General features: G+C 46.7%; 1 protein-coding gene across 4 annotated transcripts in view; it reads right to left on the bottom strand.

The window, feature by feature from the left end:
• Positions 1-201: 201 nt before the first annotated feature.
• LOC144115490 (box C/D snoRNA protein 1) overlaps positions 202-20,035 on the bottom strand; it is a 47,459-nt gene continuing 27,625 nt past the window's right edge. The window contains exon 7 of one of the 4 annotated variants that reach the window (XM_077649900.1): positions 202-251. In XM_077649900.1, coding sequence (XP_077506026.1) covers positions 217-251 — 35 coding nt within the window. In that variant the 3' untranslated portion in view covers positions 202-216. Of the gene's footprint in view, positions 252-5,004; positions 5,114-11,954; positions 12,108-13,474; positions 13,583-20,035 lie in introns of those variants that run through there. The other 3 variants (XM_077649897.1, XM_077649898.1, XM_077649899.1) reach the window with 3 other exon arrangements.

Raw genomic sequence — 20,035 nt, forward strand, 5'->3', positions numbered from 1 at the left:
TCCAGCCTCGCACATTGCTTTACACCATTTCTTTAGTGTGCAAATATTATTATTACACGCAGCACGCTGGAACGTTTCCATAAGAGGCAGATGGCGAGATGTTTTATAATACGTGGGCAATCGCAACATTTGTGATGACTCGCCGTGACGTCAGTACCTCCGCTTACGGCAGCGACTGGGTTTGAGGTTGCTGTCAGCCACACCTTCGCCTGCCAGTTAGTCTCCGATAGCCACATCGCAGTCACCGGCCGCTGAAAGTGAACGCCATCGAGTTGGGTTCAAATATAGTGCACATTAATTATCAGGCAACTCCTACTGGCAGACAACCGCAGTAACTTTTCGATAGAACGGAAACAGCCTGAATCTCAGGACTGTAAAAGATTGTCTCGAGCGGAAGTCTGAATAACCTCTCGAATTCAAAGTTTGTTGTACCCGTTGAATTGGTGATGGTCGACCGGCCTGCGCCACTTTGCACAACGCAACAGTAAGGACGGTGTCAAATTCTTCACCACTTTTGGAATTAACAAATTTCATAGCTGCTCCATGAGATGTGCCACTTTGAGCAAATGCACAGCGTTCAATACAGCTAGCACAACCCCCTGCATATGTCAAAACACGTGACAAACACCAACACACTACGGCTGCAGCAGACGAAAGTTTCTGCACTTTTGCTCTCGATTTGGCGGCTGAGCCGAGAGCACTATTGTCAGGCTACACCCACGCCGCAAAAACTGGCACTACACTGGCACGGCACCTTTGTGAACTAGCGCAGAAAGTGCAGCCAAATCGAGGAGACCAAAGGCTCTCTCCCCGATAGAGGCCAAAGAAGCAGCCATAGCCCAAGCGGTGGTTAACCACTCCACCAGGATCATAGTGAGTGACTCTAAAAGAGCTGTATCAAACTACAGTAAAGGCCTAGTCGGGAAATCAGTGGCTAGAATATTAGCCACAGGGAGAGTATTAAAACAGACCAAGAACCTTTGGGTTCCGGCACATGCCGGAAACAAAGGAAATGAAGCAGCGGACAGGGTGGCCCGAGGTCTAATCATCTGGGTGCACCCAAGTCAGAGATGCGCAAAATTAGAAAACACAGCAAGCTCATACCATGAAATCATGCAGCTTTACAAGAAAAACAGAAGAATCTGCCCTCCCCCAATTAAGGAACTAAGTAGAAGACAGCCAACTATGCTAAGGAGACTTTAAACCTCATCAATCTTCAGCTCTCACAGGCTTTCACTTATCGTATTTACTCACATAATTTGCACTTTTTTTCTTCAATTAAGGCTTCAAAAGGGAGTGTACAAATTATGCGAAAATTTTCTGAACATATCCTCAAAAACACTACAGAGGTCATAATGCACAATATATACTGTATATTGCCGCCTATACGTAAACCTGGCCCCCACCTCGCATCCCTCACTGGCCAAAAAGCAGACTCCAAATATGACATGCGTGCCCCCTCCCACCCGACATTAAGAAGTTCCCTGCGGGATGGCATGACGACACGTGAGCAGCTCAAAGCAATAATGCAAATGCCAAGGCAGCAGTGAGAAGCAAAGGCAATAACGGGCATAATAAAACTGCACCCGTGCGTGTGGCCCGGCTGACTATCAGCCAACTGAACAGCAAACGGTTTGATAGTTTCGAATTCAGGCGTGCGCACAACTGATTATCCTGGAAAGCGATCGCCAGCGTGAACAAGCTGGGTAAATGGCACACAGTTCGTGCCCGTGCCACTCAAGTCTTTTGCAAGCACACACGGTGACATGGCCATGCCAATCTTCCCAAGTCTGCCTTGCAAGCATCCAAGAACATGCTGCTGGTCTGGCGCAGCAGAGAGCGCAAAATTCAAGAGGAAAAATTTTATTTTCAAAAGTCCGAGTAAAAAGATTGGGGTGCGCAAATTATACGAGTAAAAAAATTAGGACACTTTGGAAATTCTAAAGTGTGTTCGGCGAAAGCCTGTGGCCACTCCACTGCCTATTTCCATGACTTTGTGCATGCCGCCCACAGTCGAATGGCCAGGCCTGTCGCCTTAGTCCCAGCAGAAGCCTCGAGCCGCCGTTGACCCATTCGTTCATTGATCTTTTGTCATTTGGTGTTGGGGGAATCTGCCTTCCTGCGCTTGTCTAAACCGATTGGTGCGGAATCAGTGGGTCGCTTGGGAGCCATCAGACTCACTCACTTGACTGCAATGACATGTCTGGCGAAGGAGTGCCGTCGCAGCGCGTACTCGCTCCACCTGCCGGTGCAGGTGACGTCACTGCTGCTATGTGCAGCTGCGCATGTGCTTCGGTGCCGCCACCTCTCACCGAGGAAGGTGTGCGCCGGCGCAGGGGAGGGTGTTTCAGGATGCAACGGACAGACAGGGTCTCGAACTTGGAGTATGAGCCATAAAAGGCTTTTGCCTTAATACGGTATCACTAGATGGGACATAAGTCCCCTATGTCCAAATTGTAGTGAGGTTACTACACAGTCACATTATGTGGGGATGTCGAAAAAAACTCCCTCCTGAGATTTTTTCTCCATGGCTCTATCAGTGTGCGGCCTGGTATCAGCGGTGCTTGGCAGGTTTCGCAAGCATTGCAGGCACGCACTGCTTTGTTTGGTGTCAGTTGCAGTTGTTGGGCAGCCCTAACCGAAGTCGGAATGGGTTTGAAGAGGGCTTATGCTTAAAGGTTGAAGTTCAAGCGAACTGTAATTGCGCTTGCCGCATATAATGGCAGCCACAGTGCCACCGCGGAATTCGGCGCGGACCATGTCTGCATCATCAGATGGAGGAAGCAGTGGAACCAGGTTATCAAAGGTGCCGCGACACGTAAGTAGTTCACAGGACCGCACAAGAACCAACATTCGCAAACTGAAGAAGTCTGCGAGTTTGTTTGCAGCGAACGATGCAGGGGCTTTGCTGTCACTACCGATGCAATCCAGATGAAAGGGTGAAAGCGACGGAGATCGCAATAAGAATGCAGATTCCCCGAACAGTGTTTCATGAAAGCCAGGGGTGGGTGGAGCATATGTTGAAAAGAAATGGATTTTGTTCGAGACGCCGGACAACATTGTGCCAGAAGCTGCCAGCTGCTTTCAAAGAAAAACATTGCTTTTCAGCGGCATGTGAAGCTCCGCAGGGAACACAGCTTTGGGCCCGGCCAGATCAGCAACGCTCATGAGACGCCAGTGTATTTTGACATGCCAAGGCCGTGCACAGTTAATGAAGTAGGAGCTTGAGAAGTGAAGGTGAAGACGAGGAGCAGCCTGTCACAGTGAAGTTGTGCATACTAGCTGATGGCCAAGAGCTTCCGCCATACATCACCCTCAAAAGGAAAAGCATGGCAAAAAATGAATGGCATCAGAGCTGATGACCGACTGGATTCAAGTCGTGTGGCAGCAGTGCCTGGGAGCATTGCTCAACGGACCTGAGACACGCAACTGATGCTTCTGTTGGACGCATCTCGCAGCCATCTTACCCCAGAGGTAAGGACCAAGCTTCAGAACAAGAATTATGACTTGGTTGTGATTCCAGGCGCCATGATGCCAGTGCTGCAACCTCTCAATTAACAAGCCTTTTAAAGCTAATCTTCGACAGCAGTATAAAGAGTGGGTGCGGAACCCCAACCGGAAGAAGACGCCGACGAGAAAGCTGCAGAAAGCGTTGCTGTCGACCGTCGCAAGGTGGATTTCAGACACGTGGAAGCGGATCCAAGTCGAAATTGTGGTCAAGTCATTTTAAGCGTTCTATTACAAACCACTTAAACAGAATGGAAGACGACTTGCTGTGGGATACTGACCACAGCACCTCAAGCGGTGCAACGGACTCGAGTGGCAGCGTGAGTGACCGAGTACCAGACACATGTGGTGGATTCACTGTCTGCACCTATTTTTTTCTTTTTTGAATGTTTTCCAATTTCTTGCACCTGTCTCATCGAGATATCGCCATGAAAAGAGGGGGGGAGCTCCTCTCACTTTGGGCATCACGGTCATGAATAAAAGGGGTGCTTAGAATCAAGTAAATAAGGTATATCCCATCATCACCTGCTTTTTTTCCTGGAAGACAATAGCGAACACTTTCACTGCTAAAGCCCAAACTTATCTGAAGGCCTGTACTGCGCCTTTAAGACTGAAGATGAGGCGGGTGGTGTACGGAGTGTCCGAACCTGAACGGAGGGCTGCACCGAAGTCGCGAAGGACATGCAATCGCCTGTGAGCATGAAGTTGAAAAGCTGGAAAATCGAGCAGTGTGCGACCGTCCCACAGCTGCCGCTTTTTTGCAACCTGGACTCGTAAATTCACATGTGCAAGTTGCGGAGGTCGTATGACCATTTAGGTTGAAAAGCGAAAGTGGTCAGCATAGCCGCAAGTACATTGCAAGATTTTCCAGCCTTCCGGCCCCGAATCGCAAACTGCCAAATCTGTCAGCGCGCTTTTTGGCTATATCCTGATTCAATAACGCACCAGCATCGACTTCACGCATGGTTTCAGTCTCATCTTGAAATGTTTTGGCGCGGTAATTACTGGAAATAGATGACACTTTTAAACAACTACACCCGAATCCACGCAAGTTGACTGCTATGGTTGCAACTAATCACATAGAACGTGACGCAAAAGGAACTTGGAAAACTGAGACAGACTCGCAGCAAACATCAGCAAGAACTCCACATCGTACGATTCGCGAAAGTCTGTGTTTCCTGGTTTCAGATTCGGAGTGCTACAGACTGCGGCATGTCTGAATCCCGCCCTTACCCGTTTACCCAGTACTGTGCCTCGCCAGTGACCTCACGTTATTTTTGCCCTCTCCGCATCACCAAAGAGGCAGCGCAGCCTTGTGGGAGTGTTCCTTGGTTCGACAAATGTGCAGGCCACCCAGGCCTGGCGGCACACAGTTCGAATTATCGGAGGTACAGCCCATTCAGGTTTTACATAGACACCTAGGGAGCGTGGACAGACCAAGTCGCATAGTTCAAATTATCCAGAAATTAGAATGAATGAAGTTCGAATTAACGAGTCTTCACTGTATATACAATTTTATTGCATATTCATTCATTGTCGCAGTCAGCCAATACATTTGTATTAAAAAAAGCTGGCAGACTTGTGGCACTGTGACTCCCAGACGGCTCTGAAACGAACAATAAAGCGCCAACAAAACACTGAGAAACTGCACCAGCATGTGGATTCCGAAAAAAATTCCATTTTTGGACTTTAGTTTCAAAGTGACTTCCTAAATTTAAGCTCACTCAATACCAAAACTGACGCTTTTTATGTTTTCAAACATTAGAAGCAGGTTAGGCCCTCTGACCTCTCCGTGAAGCTCGGTGTGGTGTGACTATACTGAGCATGGAGTCTTCATCACGAGCCAATCATACTCTGAGCCAATCACACTTGGAAGTGCTGTGTGTGTGATCTCTCGTTCTGTGTCCTTGTCGTGTGTTGCACTACAGCGATGGTTATTTCTTTTAAGTAGGGGTGTGCGAATATTCGAAATTTCGAATACGAATCGAATATGTTCGATATTCGATTCGTATTCGAGAAATTGATATTCGAGAATTTCCGAATATTCGAAAATTCCCGAATACTCGCCAGCGATCGTATACTGCGCAGACTTTCATAAATTCGATCGTGGCAAAACCACAATATCTGGGAAAATTAGCCAATGATCGAGTTAAAAATTCCAGGAAAATAATACAGAGGTCCTATTCCCTTCCTTCTCCGTCGTTTATCACGTGGACCGATCTCATTCCGACGCCGCTACGCTTGACCTCGTGTGAAATTCCGCAAGTGGGCTTTCCCACATATCACCCATGCTGTGAACAAGATGGTCCGCTTCGAACAATCGCAACGCGAAATCGCACTTTTTTTAATCCTTCCGTAATACGTTACATATTTAATGCCCAAAATCGAAGAATGAGTCCTGTCGCCTTCATAACTCTCTGAGCGTGACCTCCGCCATCCTGTTTTGTAAACTAATGCGGGAAAGCCTACTTGCGGAATTTCGCGGGAGCCTCCTGAAGGGGCACGTAGAGTTGTCACAATAGGGCAAGCGATCCTGTAAAAATCCCACCTATTGCATGATGCATTGTAACCCGCGCACCTCTTTAAAGGGCATAACAGCAGGCGTGACGAAGACCGGAAGGCCCCTGTCGCTAGGTCAAAAAATAGCCTGGCATCGTAGTTTCAGTTTCTGAGCTTCGCCACTGCCCCGCGGCAACTGCAACTGTCGGCCCACGCATTCGCCGGTAGTCCAATCCTAGCTCTGCGCAGCTTTTGGATGCCGAATGGCGCGTCGCAGGTGATTTATTTTTCCTTTTTAGAAGCCGTCTCACCGTTCCAATGCCAGTGTGTTCCCCGGTGCCTTGCTTTCCTTTGTGTTCTTCCAGCACTGCCAAAACGGGCGGCTCGTCACGGGCTTACAGGCTTCTAGTGCGATGGAGCTGCCTCATAAGGCCTTACTGCATCTTCGCATTTTCAGCAGTTTTTTTTTTTTCAGGGGGCGCGGGGAAGCTTATAGTAAACCTATAGTAGAATACAACTAAAAAAAACAGCGGCTGTTAAAACTGGGCCACGGTCTGCGGCGTACTGTATTACTCCGCTAGCCAGTCATAGAAGTACACGAAATCAGCTTTTTAATGTTTGACTTTATTAAACAAGCCAGGTATCAAAATTCTAGAGCTTATAACTTTTTTCTCCTGATTAGCTTCTTGTTTAGGTGACGAGAAGTTTTACCAACTATGTTTTTGTCATGGAGCAATTCTGTGCGCCGGTCCTAAATGTGGGCGGAGCTTCACTGCAGACTTAAGTTGTATCAGACTATAGGCCTCCTGATAAACTGGGCATTTCTTCCAGACCCTTGAACTCCGAATGAATGAGGTTTTACTAGTCACCATGCTATTTTTTGTTGCCAGTCTTGTCATTTTTATGGATTTCGTTCTGCATGTCCTCATTACAGTTTGGGTACTGTTATGCTGTCTAATTAATAGTAAGCATTTCTGTGCACGTTCTTTTATACGGTACTGAGGCAGTCTGGTTTTGTTTATTTTAGTTGCAAAGGCCACACACTATTTTGAAAAAAAAAATAAGGGCAACATTTGCTTGTTTAAGGGCACAGGGTAAGGTAAAATTAGAAAAAAATCGTTTTTTTTTTCTTTTGGAATTTTAGAAGTTCAATTCTTTCTACACATGTTCCATGATCGCACTTTCCTCAGAAAGCCATATTTACGGCTGAAAAACGCTTTTTCCGAAACCAAGTAGTGAGCGGCCACGCCCCCTTTCAGGATTAACGTCAATTTTTTCAACCAAAAAGTCCACCACCTGATTTCAAAACTTGTCTAAAATCAGCTACATATAAAAAATTGTCTGGCAACTATTGTACAGCTCCTCTTTTTTAGCCAAGACAATCCTGAAACGCTTTGCACGTTTTTTCCACGTTTCTGCAACCTTCATGCAGCTGCGTCCGAGTGCTATCCCTTTCGATCAGTATTGTAAATTGTGCCGGTGTTGGTTGCTGCTGATAAGTTGAGATGCCCAGGGCAAAGAAGGCCTTCGTCAGGCGTGAATTTCACGGCAACCGCTACGCTCATCGTGAAAAAGCAAAAGGATGTCCACGACCGAATGAGATCCCGAACGCCGAACGCGCCAGCTCCTCGACATCGAAGCTTTCAAGATTTTCTCTGTGCTTCCAGGAAGAGGATGTGCTACAGAGCAGCAGCCAATATGCCTTAATGGACATGGATGGCATTTGTGCCGCAATTACACAGATTTGTGTGTGCAGAGAGTGCGGTGGAAGTGTTGAGCTCATCGAAATTGTGACAAAACGGGTAGGTGTTGCAAGCGTTTACAGTTTGAACTGTGAAGTGTGTAGTGCCGCACAACGATTTGAGACGTCGAAGAAAACTACTTCTGGCCTCTATGAAGCCAACCTCAGGTTAGTGTATGCCTTGAGGTCCATTGGTAAGGGAATGGCTGCAGGAAATATACTCTGTGCTATGCTAAACCTTCCTAAGCCGCCGACAAAGTCTGCGAAATACAATCAAGAGCTTCTAGGTCACATCGAAGCTGCTGCTCAGGAGTCGATGAAAAGGGCAGCTGACGAAGCTGTGCAGCTGAATGAGGGGGATAAAGACATCGCAGTTGCTCTTGATGGAAGCTGGCAGAAGCGAGGCCATACTTCCAATAACGGCATAGTCTCTGCGACCAGTGTAGACTCTGGGAAAGTGCTGGATGTGGAGGTTTTGTCTAAACGTTGTCCAAAGTGCAGCATCAAGGGTACAAACAGTGACCCCCTTCATAGAGAGGTGTGCCAAAGCAACTACCAAGGCACCAGCGGTGGAATGGAAGTCGCAGGAGCACTGAAAATTTTCGGCAGGAGTGAGGAGCTTCACGGCGTTCGATACGTCAAATACCTTGGGGATGGCGACAGCAAGGCTTTTATGGCTGTGAAGGCACAAATGCCATATGGTGATTCCGTTGAAATATCCAAGGTTGAGTGCATAGGGCACGTGCAAAAAAGGATGGGCACAAGGTTACGAAGGCTAAAAAAAGGAAACAAAGCAGGAAAACTCTGATGGAAAGAGCCTCTCTGGCCGAGGCCGACTGACTGATGCAGTAATAGACAAGCTCCAGACGTACTATGGTTTGGCCATCAGAAGAAATGTAGGAAACCTGGATGAAATGCGAAAGGCCGTTTGGGCAACCTTCCACTTATCGGCCACAGACGATGACCCATGCCATGGACTTTGCCCAAAGGGACCTGATACGTGGTGTGCCTTCAACAGAAGTCAGTCAGAGGGCAAGCGATTTTTCCACAAGGAGAGTTTGCCTGCATCTGTCTTGGAGGCTATCAAACCCATTTATAGGAAGCTATCGAAGGCTGAGCTCCTAGAGAAGTGCCTGCATGGGCGAACTCAAAATGCAAATGAGTCGTTCAACCATGTTGTTTGGGAACGCGCGCCAAAGAATGTGTTTGTTAGGCTTCGGACCCTACGGATGGCAACACTGGATGCTTTCTTTCATTTAATGATGGTAGCATCGCACGGGACAACGTTTTGAAGGCGTGTGGATTGAACCCAGGGAGCAACACCATCAAGTGGCTGAGGGAAGCTGACCATAAGCGCATGTACTTTGCGGACCGAGCAACACGACAGCTTACAAAAGAGGCCCGACAGTCAAAACGACAAACCGAAAAGCAAAAAAATGACGGCGACAGTAACTACGAAGCAGGGGGCTATTAAACCAATTACTATGGAGGCGTTTCTGCGAATAAAAAATGGTTTTTCACATCTTTTTTCTCTTTACACTCTATTATCTCAAAACAGTGTTTTTTCTTACAAAGGTACCATTATTTCCAATGCCTTTCAAGACAGACGGCTGATTTTTTTTTGCAATCATCTACATAAGTGTTGCCAACTACTGAACTAGAATTAAGCAATTTCACTGAGCAGTTATTCTGTTATGAATTTTGAAATGCACAAAGAAAGGCCAGATTTGTGTACTACCGGAAAAAATTTTATTAAAAATCGAATTTTCAATACATTTCAAATATTCTAGTTCAGTAAAAAGAGCACAAAATTTGGCAAACAATGATATATGTATTATTAGGCTACTGTTATTAGTTAGTGAGAAACATGTACCTCAACATGGCCTAAAATGCATGGGAAGTATAGGGCTTACCCTGTGCCCTTAACATTTTCTGAATTTTTTTTTTTGTACTGAACAGATATCTGATATTCGATTCGTGCTAGAAAATTTCAATATTCGCACAACCCTACCTTTAAGTGATAGTGATGGGTCTGGGGGCGACATCCAGTGAGCAACTTCTTGCATCAGCAACACTCATTATGTTCTAGTATTGAGAAAAATGGAAAATGTGTGTGTGCATGTATATGGAATGGAATGAGTGTGCGTGTGTGTCGTGCGTGTATCTTCAAAACTCCCTATTTCAGAAAGAAGCATGCATGGCCTAGAAAGTTTACGAATTCATGCATGCTACATGATTCCATACAGGCACAATTGCAACCTTATACTTCCACCAAACATAATTATGCCGAATTAATTGTTTTCGTTATCACCCGAAGCTGCTTCTGCAATGAAAACTCTGCTACGGTGTCCTTTAATAAAACATTCCACCACGCAAGAGAAGCTACAGCACCAGACCACACTTCATAGGTGCTGTAGAACTGAATTTCTTGTTCTGGAAAACAATTTTTTTTCTAGACAAGAAATGGCCTGCCATTTTGTCCATCAGGAATTTAAAATGTAGCTAACGTCGCTGACTCGTCAAAACCGTGCTAAATGCTTTCAGACAAAAAAAAAATTGAAAGTCCCATGCAGCAAAGAATTAAGGGGGAAGCTGGTCTTAAAAAAACCATAAATCACAAAAATCACAATCACAAAAAAAAGTCAATTCTGAAATCTTCAGAGAACATGTTTTTGTGTGCCAATTTTAAACATGCCATGTAATTTCATGTAAAACAAGCAATTGTGGACTTGCACATTTTTCAGAGCTTTTAAGAAACTTTTATGCAGGGAACTAGCTGAATTGTAGGCCAGTGGTTTGTCTTGACATCAAGGAATACAATAAGGGCAAAATTATATTCTGCCTATTATAGAAGCTAAGTTATAATGTTTTTAAGTTGCCACTTCAGACGGAAAGAAACGTTTGTATTTGTCTCTGAAGTGGCAACTTCAAACCTTGGTTGCACTTGGGGGGATGCACATGACTAATTACTCTTTTATTAGAAAACTACTCCTTCTTGGGGATTCCCCTAAACATTAGGCCAGCAATTGGATCTTGCAGTAAAATTTTAAACGCTCTTGACAAAAAGTTACATGCCACATTACACTAGTGCACAAGCACTAGCTTTACAAGAAATTAAATACAATATTTGGAATCCGCATGCAAAAACATGTTCCCTGAAAATTTCATGGCTGTGACTATGATATTAATTTTTAAAGAGCAGCTTTCAGCAAAAATGTACACAGCACATCAAAATAGTTTTATGACTGCTCTCATAAAAACTCACTGTTGTAACTCCGGAAAATTGTTTTCTAATACATATATTTTCACTCTGAGAGAGAGAAAAGGCTGCAGCATTAAGAAATTATGACAGAAGGCTGGCTTAGCATTCATTGCGTTTCTACTGGCATACTACATGTTATGACATTCTTACAATTTCTGATTGCAAAGTACAAATTTTGGTTTTGATTTTTTGCAATAAGTGTCCATGGACATATCTAAAGCAAAAATAAAAATTTCACACAAAAAAGTCAAAATTCACAAATTTGAAAAACAAAACATCTTGACCTGAACAATAGTCTTAAAAAGGCAAACAAACTGGGTTAAAACAGATAAAACAGTCACGAAGAAATCTGCTCTGAAAGCTGAGTATCAAGGCAGAAAACCGTAACTGAGAAAAATGCCCATTGCTGGAGCCCTCCCCCGCAGTGCACAGCCGCTGCGGTTCATGAAACAATTTTTTTAGAGCACCATATATACTTGCACTATGAACCCATTTGCACAATGAACCGGCTCCCCACTTCTGTCGTCCAGATTTTACTTTCTTTTTTAGCCTTTAGCTTTTTCTAGCCTCAGTTTTCACACGAGCGAGCCGCAGACCTTGGCAGCGCGCCAAGATGCTGCTCACCCATAACATCATCACCTTGGCAGCGCACCAAGATGCTGCCCACCCATAACATCACCACCGCTTATCTTTTGAGGAGAGCTCCTGCCAGAGGGGGGGGCGCTTGGCGAACCTGGCAGAGTGCCATGACGTTGTGTGCTCAAAGCCAAGGCTTAAGCATTCACATTACACATTCGTAGTTATCCCGTGTTTGTTTTGTTTTTTTTTTCAGGCCTGCTCTCAAAATTTTGACGCGGCCTGCCTGCCCCCATTCCCCCCCCCCCCCCCCCTTTCTTCCCGCTAGGAATGTGGTTCCTTCACGGAAGTGGCGACAGTGGCTATGGCGACCCTCAACCTTGCCTTGACGGCCGTGCTTTCTCTGTGTTACTGCAGCCAGCGTTTCAACGCTTGCTGCTTGCTAACTTCCTATGCGTGCTATAGGAGGTTGAAGGTGCGATGCCCAATAAGCGTTGCATGCCAGGTTGCTCTGGCAATTGCCTGAAAAGAAAAAAGGTGCAGATATTTTCATTTCGAAAAGACGAGAACCCCCCCGAGAAAATTAATACGTGCTATTCCCCTGAAGGATTTTAAGGATTTTGTGCCGACTTCGTACACCAAGGTGGGATCATTCTTGTGTACTTATAGCTTTTCTAGAGTCGATTGACCTGCGTTTAATCCTGCTATACTGAAAGCGTTAACTGCTAATGCAGCGACGTGACAGAATAATCAGCAGCGGCAATGTTTGTAAGGTGGCTGCTCAGTTGACGTGTACTGCATATTTGCGCAGGTGCGCGCCGATCATTTTGATCCATGTTTCAAGCGGAAAACAGCGTACACCAATCCAAGGACAGGGAGGGCGCTTAAGGTGGACTTGCCAGTGCCTCGTTTACGTCTAGGATCTGTCCAACACGATAGCAAAGTGGGCGAGTTGGTGATACATATTAAAAAAATGACAGCGCGGAAAACGGGAACTTCAAGGATAGAAAACACAGGACCTGTGCTGAGTTTGTTCCCTGGATGTCCGTCGTACCTGTCGAAGGCAAGTCACAGCACAAGAGAGGCGCCTGACGTGAAAAGAAGTCGACAGGAACCTTCACAACTAGCTCGGGCTATCAAAGAGTCTGTGACAACGTATAAGGAGCAGCAACAACAGCGTCACTTCTCAACGCTCAAAGAGATGAGAGTGCAGCTCCAAACTGCACAAGTACCCGAAATGTGGACAGTCATCCATCAGACCAAGTGCACAATGTTTCTGCACATTGTTGATGAAAGCACACCATGGCTGAAAGCGTCAGTGACAGTTTTGGATAATCTGCACCTCAGTGCATGCCATTATGGAGTTAAAATCAAGAGGGTGGCAGAAAGTGTTGTGCCTGACTCTGTCCGCAATGTTAGCGACTTGATAGAATTACAGTCGAACCTGGATATATCGAACCCGCATATTTCGAATTATTGGCCATATCGAACACAAAGATTACCCCCTTGAAAATACTATGCAAAAATATAGGACAGGTGCTTAGTACAGTTGAACCCCGCAATAACGAAACCTCCAGGGAAGGAAAGCTTTTTCGTTCTCGCGAGAATATCACTGCCGCAAAAATCGACAAATAAGTACACCCATTACTTTCCAGAGCCAAAATTTAATGAAAAAAGTCTCTTATTTTTCTCTGCTTCACAATGCTGTGCAGGAGCTTCACGACTCGGGTTTCGCAGCTTGATAAGCTATGCATGCTTTGTCGTCGTCGTGGTCGCCGAGGAAACTCCGGATAACATCAAAAGTGTCAAGCACATCACGCGAGCTTACTTGCCTTCCTTGTGCTTGGTTTTCGCCATCCTTGCCGTCACTCTCCTCATTTCCTTTGTGCACACTGTCGATAATAGCGTCGTCACTGAATTCCTCGTGCACGATCAAGTCGGCGTCCGCACACAAGAAGTCATTCAGTTCAACAGCGCCTGGCCCCATTGCATCGACACTGCAAAGCGCGTCCCATGCTTCGGTTAGTGGCTGCAGATCGTCACCGCTTGCAGGAACACTCGCTTCCGGTTCTGCCAAGGCGTGCTGACCAGCTGCGAAACCGGCGTGCCTGAAGCAGTTCTGGACAAGGGTGGCCGAAGTAGCAATCCACGCCACGGCAAGCATCTCCAGCGCCATGAAAAGATCAAATTCCGTCGGTCGCTTCATTTTGATGTTTAACAACGTCTGGCGGATCAGCCTTCCCCGGTATGCAGACTTGACACTCTTAATAACCCGTTGCTCAAGAGGTTGAATATAACAGATGTGCAGTTCGGAGGGAAAAAAATCAAGCGGATGCTCATCAAGATAACGTCTTCGATGTGGTGGGCACTGCAGTTATCCAAAAAAAAAGGCAGGCAGATCTGCCCTGCTTCCGCATATCTGCATCAAAAGCTTCCAGCCAGCTGGAGAATATTGCGTGCGTCATCCAAGCTTTCTGGTTAGCAGTGTACTCGACCGGAAGCCTTCGGTTACCTTTAAAGCACTGTGGCATCTTGCCCCAGCCGATCACGAGGAGGGGACGCTTGTCGGATCTGTCCATGTTTGAGCACAAAAGAATGGCCACCCGCTTTTTGCTCAGCTTGCTGCCATGGCATTTTTGTCCCTTCAGGTCGAGCGTTTTCAATGGCAATATTTCATAGAAAAAGCCAGTTTCATCCGCATTATCAATTTCGGAGGGCTCGTATTCGTCCATTATGCTTTCGTAAGTGGGGACACTGCTCTTTGTGGTCGGAAATTGGTAAAAAAAAAATCGTATTTTTGATCTTTTCATTTTCGCGATCCTGAAGTCATTGTGCAGCTATCTACGAATTTTCGTTGAATAATACCACCTAATCCATGCGTTATAGCGTTCCAAAGACTTGAAACGCGCATGGCCCTTCAAATTGAGCCTTAATCGCACCGAACTTTGATCACCCGCAGTTTGACCAATACGTGTGCCATTTTGGTTTTGTTTGAAAGGTTGCAATTCAGGCTATTCTCCTATTCCGGCAGGGAACCATGAGCAAGCCCTGGAAGCGGAAAAGAAAGAAACAAAATTGAGCAAAATGCGCGCTGCTATTGGTTTTCCAAATCACATGACCAAAATGGCGACTTTTGGTTGACTGGCGGTGCCAACCGCTTGCAGCCCTGTGCCATTTTGAGTTAGTCGTGCCGTCCCCCTGCCTCGGCCAAGTGAGATTCGTTGGGCGCTAAGAGCGAAATATTCCGATTTGCCGAGTCTTTGGCTAAAAGCCCTAAAAGGGAGCAAAAGACAGAGATCCGAAGCGCTCTGGGTACGCTGCATCGTCACACCCTGGTGTCTACAATCAGCGACGGCGCTCCACGATGCCCAATAACGCCGTAACCGGCGGTGCTTAGTGCGACAGCGAGGAGTGATTCTGAGGGAGCGAAACGTAGAGATCTGAAGCGCGTTGGTTACACTGCATCATCGGATTCAGTTATCTACAATCAGCGATGAAGCACCGACGCTTCGTGAAGGCCCAATAACGCCGTCACAGGCAGTGCTTAGCGTGACGGCGAGGAGTGATCAGGGCGATCCCCGTTGCGTACAGACAGCGTAATCGTGACTGTGCAGATGAAGAAGTGATACCTAAGCAGCTTTCGTGGAGAGCCAGCAACGGCGCGATCGATCACGAGCTTTCCAGTAAGGCTGGTGGCGCGGCGGTCGCGAAACGGCGTCCCGCAACGTGCGGAATCGGAAAGCTTGACGAAATAAACTTGCTTCTGAATATTTTGAGGGCCAAGATTAGTAAAGAGCATGTATCATTTCTCAGGGGCTGACTGTAATAACAGCGACGTTGTGAGATACAATCGTGCGCTGCAAGTTCGAGGAGGTTGCAGTGCAATGGCACTCGTCTCTGATTCCAGCCTCCAGACCATGCCATCTGTTCGCCGGCATTTTCCTTATTGCAAGCACAATTATGTCGACGGCAAATGGTGCTTCCACATCAGGAACCAGCCACAACACACTTCAGTGATTACTAGTTAGCTCTGGCACCACAAAAATATTCCAAAAACGTTTTTCCCCGCTTTCTCAAAACTGCATTTTTGGCACATTCAGAATTTTGGAGGAGCGACGTCTCCAGTTCTATATCAGCTATTACTACAATTCTTTCTGTGCTAGAAAGATAAATGCACAGGTTGTGCAATACGGCTAACTTTCAACCATTGCTTTCCAAGGGAAATTGTCAAAATAAATCCTTTGTCTCAGTCATCAAAATGAGCTTTTCGAAAACTCTGTCAAGTTTGACCAGCTGTAACTTTCGTCCAAGTCGTCCTAGAATGATCATTTATGACTTATTGCACTCTTTGGTGACTCTAGATCATTTATACTACCCCACAAGATCTTACGTTTATTAACCAAGCTTCCTCCAAACAAGAGATATTTTCCATGATAAATCTAAAACTATCTGATGCAGCAGGGAACTATTTGCTGTTTTGGAATCAGCATATGGAAATGAAGAAACAGTGAAAATTTGGTGCAAATCTGCCCATAAATAAAGAAAATAGATCTAAGAGGTGTGTCCCCCCTCGTAACTTTCCTGCATCCAAAACGATGCTGCTTTAGCGTCGACGCTCACAGACTCCCCCGACAACACCTTGGCAACGATGCAGTGCCGTGCTTAAAATCGGCTTAGCCATCCGGCGCTCGCCTTGAAGTAGTTGTGCCCCAAGAATGCACGCGAAGTCAATTGCCTTCTGCTGCAGAAGGCTTCCAGAAAAGGGCATCTTGTTCGCTTTCTTGTCAAGAAACCACCGGAATACGGCTTTGTTGACGTCTTTGTAGACCGGCGTTGCCACAGTCTTGTTCTGCATGTGCACGCCATTCTGAAGTGCTGCAACAATGCTGTTCTTGAATTTCAAAATGTAAAAAGTGAGCTGCACGGGATACTGAATTCCCTCCGCAATGTCCAACTTCTTTCTGCCTTTTGCAGCTTTGGCAATGATTGCAGACTTTTCCTGCAGCGTCAAAAACTTGGCGCTTTTTAACAGGAGGCAGCATATTTCCAACAGGACAAAAAAAAAATACTGGACACAAGCAAGTCACGGGCGAATTCAGTGTGCACGAGGCGGACGGCGAGATAGTGTGGTCGGTGTGCACGAGGCGTGGTAGCGAAAAAAAGAAGGGTTCGTTGTACTGCCTAGATGCTCCCCGGTTGGCCGGCGGTGTCACGTGAAACATCATGTGCATGCGTAGTTGCCAACAGATGGGCTAGCGAAAAGCTGCTTTCAGTGAACAAAAAAAAAAAAAGTCTCATCGCTATCATCATCCTTACCAAACCAACAGAAAGTAAAGACCAATGGCCGCGCCGGTGCTTGTTGGCAGAAATGAATGGCCCCGACTTGTCGGAGGAGTGTGCTGCTGTTTTGCCACTTCTCTGTTCCCAACTGGCTGATGTGCCGAAAAAATGTTGCAGATCACTACCTCAAACTTTCGTTAATGCGGGACTGCTTTTTTAAAAACTCTTCGCTGTTGAGAGGGGGCAAATGCATTGAACTCTATGGAAGTTCACCGGGGGCACCAGAATTTTTCGTTGTCGCGAGAATTTTGTTCTTGAGGGCTTTCGTTATTGAGGGGTTCAACTTCAACTCCATATCGGACTCCAGTTTCGCTGGCCGTACGATATTTCAAACGCTGCGCCAGGGCCCTGGGAGGTGCACTTTGCCCAAAAACACCTGCATCTCCGGTCGCACAACGTGCGGCACGGAGGCAAGCGGCGACGTTTGCAAGCCATGCCTCCTCGGGAAAGAGAGAAAACCGGTCATAAGTGAGTGCAGCGCCTCCTCACTGGTGAGGGAGACGAGAGAACTGGAAAGAGCCAGGCGGTGGTTGCGCTCGCGGCGCCCCATGATTGGCACAACTGGCACCAACGGCGTATTTCCACTGAGTTTTCTCCATCTCTCTCTCCTTCATTTCCCTTTGCGCTGACTCCTCAACCGACGCTAGTCGACTCCATCGGCCAGTGCGGGGCTTGTCACATTTTTCTTGTGCATGCCTTTGTTTCAACGCGCCGATTGTAGTGTGTGTGACTGCTGTCATCTAGTGAGCTATGGCATCTACGGACGTAAAAAAGAAAGAATCTGGACTTCGCAACAAAGCTTGCGGTTATCTAGCGCGTTGAGAATGGCGAAAAGAAGTCCTCCGTGGCACACGCATTTGGCATTCCGCGGCTGTTAAATAACAAGCATGACTTCACGCGCAGGTGAGCAAAGAAGCTCGGGAGCATGTCGTGTGCACCCTGCTGCCTTCGACAAAGTTGAGAAGGCACTGTATGCATGGTTTCTCAAAGTCCAAGCGAAAAACATCCTTGTGGATGGCCCCATGTTAATTGAGAAGGCCAAATGGTTTGCCACGGCCACGGAAAACCGCCACGGAAAACCCATTTCAGGCGAAAGTGGGGCTGTCAGGAGCCAGGAGATGCAGCAGTGGCTGAAGATCTGCCGAAGTCTTCAATGCAGACGAGACTGGTCTCCTTTGGCAAATGCTGCCGAATAAGATACTCGGTCTCCATGGGAGCTCATGTCACGTCGTGAAATTGAGCAGCACATGTGACGGTTCTGCTTGCAGAAAACATGGATGGCTCGTGCAAGCTACGTCCGTTTGTTATAGAAAAGAGCACGTCACCGCGCTGCTTCAAGAATTGCAAACAGCTTTCCGTCCGCTATGGCTGTAATAGAAAGGCCTGGGTGACACGCCAACTTTTTGTTGAATGGCTGCAGGCTTGGGATACCGAGTTGGGCAGGTTGGGCCGCCGAGTATGCCTTCTGTTAGACAACTGCTCGACCCATCAAACGACTTGAAAGCTTAAGAACATTAAACTCAAGTTTCTCCTGCCAAACACCAGAGTGAGACAGCAGCCCATGGACCAAGGTATCATAAAGGCTTTCCAGGTAGGCTACAGGAGGTGATTTGTTCAGCGGCTCCTTATAAACCTCCGCATAGGAGCTGATCTCAAGATTGACCTGCTCGGCGCCATCAAGGTGATTACCGGCGCTTGGAATAACATAAAACAGGTCACGATAGCCAACTGTTTCAGCAAGGCAAGTCTTGAAGTGGCTGGAGATGAATGCCATGAAGCTTCTTTGGATGGCGACGATGAATGCTTGCAGGACGCGTTTCGGGACTTGTCCCATTTTCCCAGCGTCGTCCTGTCGGAACTTACCGTTGAGGACTTCATCAATGCTGACCGCAAAGTTCAGGCTGTAGCTGACCTCGCTGATAAAAGTACTGTGGGCAGCATAGATGGCGCCCAAGAAGGCGATTTCAGCGACGACGAGGACAACTGTGTTCCAGAAGAGATGCGCCCATGCACAGCCGTTGAACTGGCATTAGCGTTCGGTCTCATTCGGCGTTGTTGGGGCGAAACAGAAGGTACCAGGCTGTCGCACCTGGACAGTCTTGAGAAGATCGAGACAAGTGTTCTTAACTGAATTATTCACAGCAAAAAGCGGTTGAAAATGAGTGATTTTTTTTTTTCCATGAAATACAGTGCTGTCAGGCTGCATGCCCTGACTTTGCGGTTCATGACTCTTGCGATCGGTAAGCCACAATTTGTCATGATCTCGAGTGCGGGTGAAGCTTCTATCTGTATATCGGATTTTCGCTATATCGAACTATTATCTGATCCCCTTAGAATTCGATATTTCCAGGTTCAACTGAATAACATTTGCATCGAAACTATTTCACCGTCCATTTTTGTGTCAGACGTGAATGATGCTCAAAATAAACGAGTACACTTGGTGGTTTCTGCTTGTGATTTAAGGACGTACGGCTCGCTCGAATCTGATGCCGTACAAAATGTGTACGCTCCTTTTCAAAAGGCTGTCTCGGAGAACAACCTGTTTCTTCCTGGGTCATCAGCACAATAAGTGAACACCAAACATTTGTAAATTTCCTATTTTTATATGTAGAATGCAGAACACATGTCCGTACGGTGTCAATGCTTCCCGTTCGGTGCCCAAGTGTTCACAATGCGTGCGAATGTACCTGCCAAACCGGCCAGCCAGCGTGTCATGATGTCGACACGTCATGTCACATGACATGCAGGCTTGAAAACCTGTCCAGGGGGTGTTGAAAAAACGCGTACGTGACTTTCAGAGTCGGTGTTCAGCATGTTCGCGTTATCTCGCTGCAACCGGCCAGCGCCGCCGGCTACCATAAAATTTCCGGATCACGTCAAAGTGAACGATGCTAAACCCCAGCGGTACGAACGCGGCTGACCGCATGCGTTTGTTGATGACGGAGGAACAGACAAAGGTATATGGAATTTCAGCCCTTCCAAAAAAATCTGTTGAAACTTTTTTCCCCGCGTAATGAACCCTACCACAAAACTGATGTCAACTTTTCTGAAAAAAAAAGTGGGTTCATTACGCGAGTATATATGGTGCCTTGTGGTCGATTTCAACAATA

Source organism: Amblyomma americanum, chromosome 1, assembly GCF_052857255.1.
Source record: "Amblyomma americanum isolate KBUSLIRL-KWMA chromosome 1, ASM5285725v1, whole genome shotgun sequence".
In the NCBI taxonomy this organism is placed as follows: domain Eukaryota; kingdom Metazoa; phylum Arthropoda; class Arachnida; order Ixodida; family Ixodidae; genus Amblyomma; species Amblyomma americanum.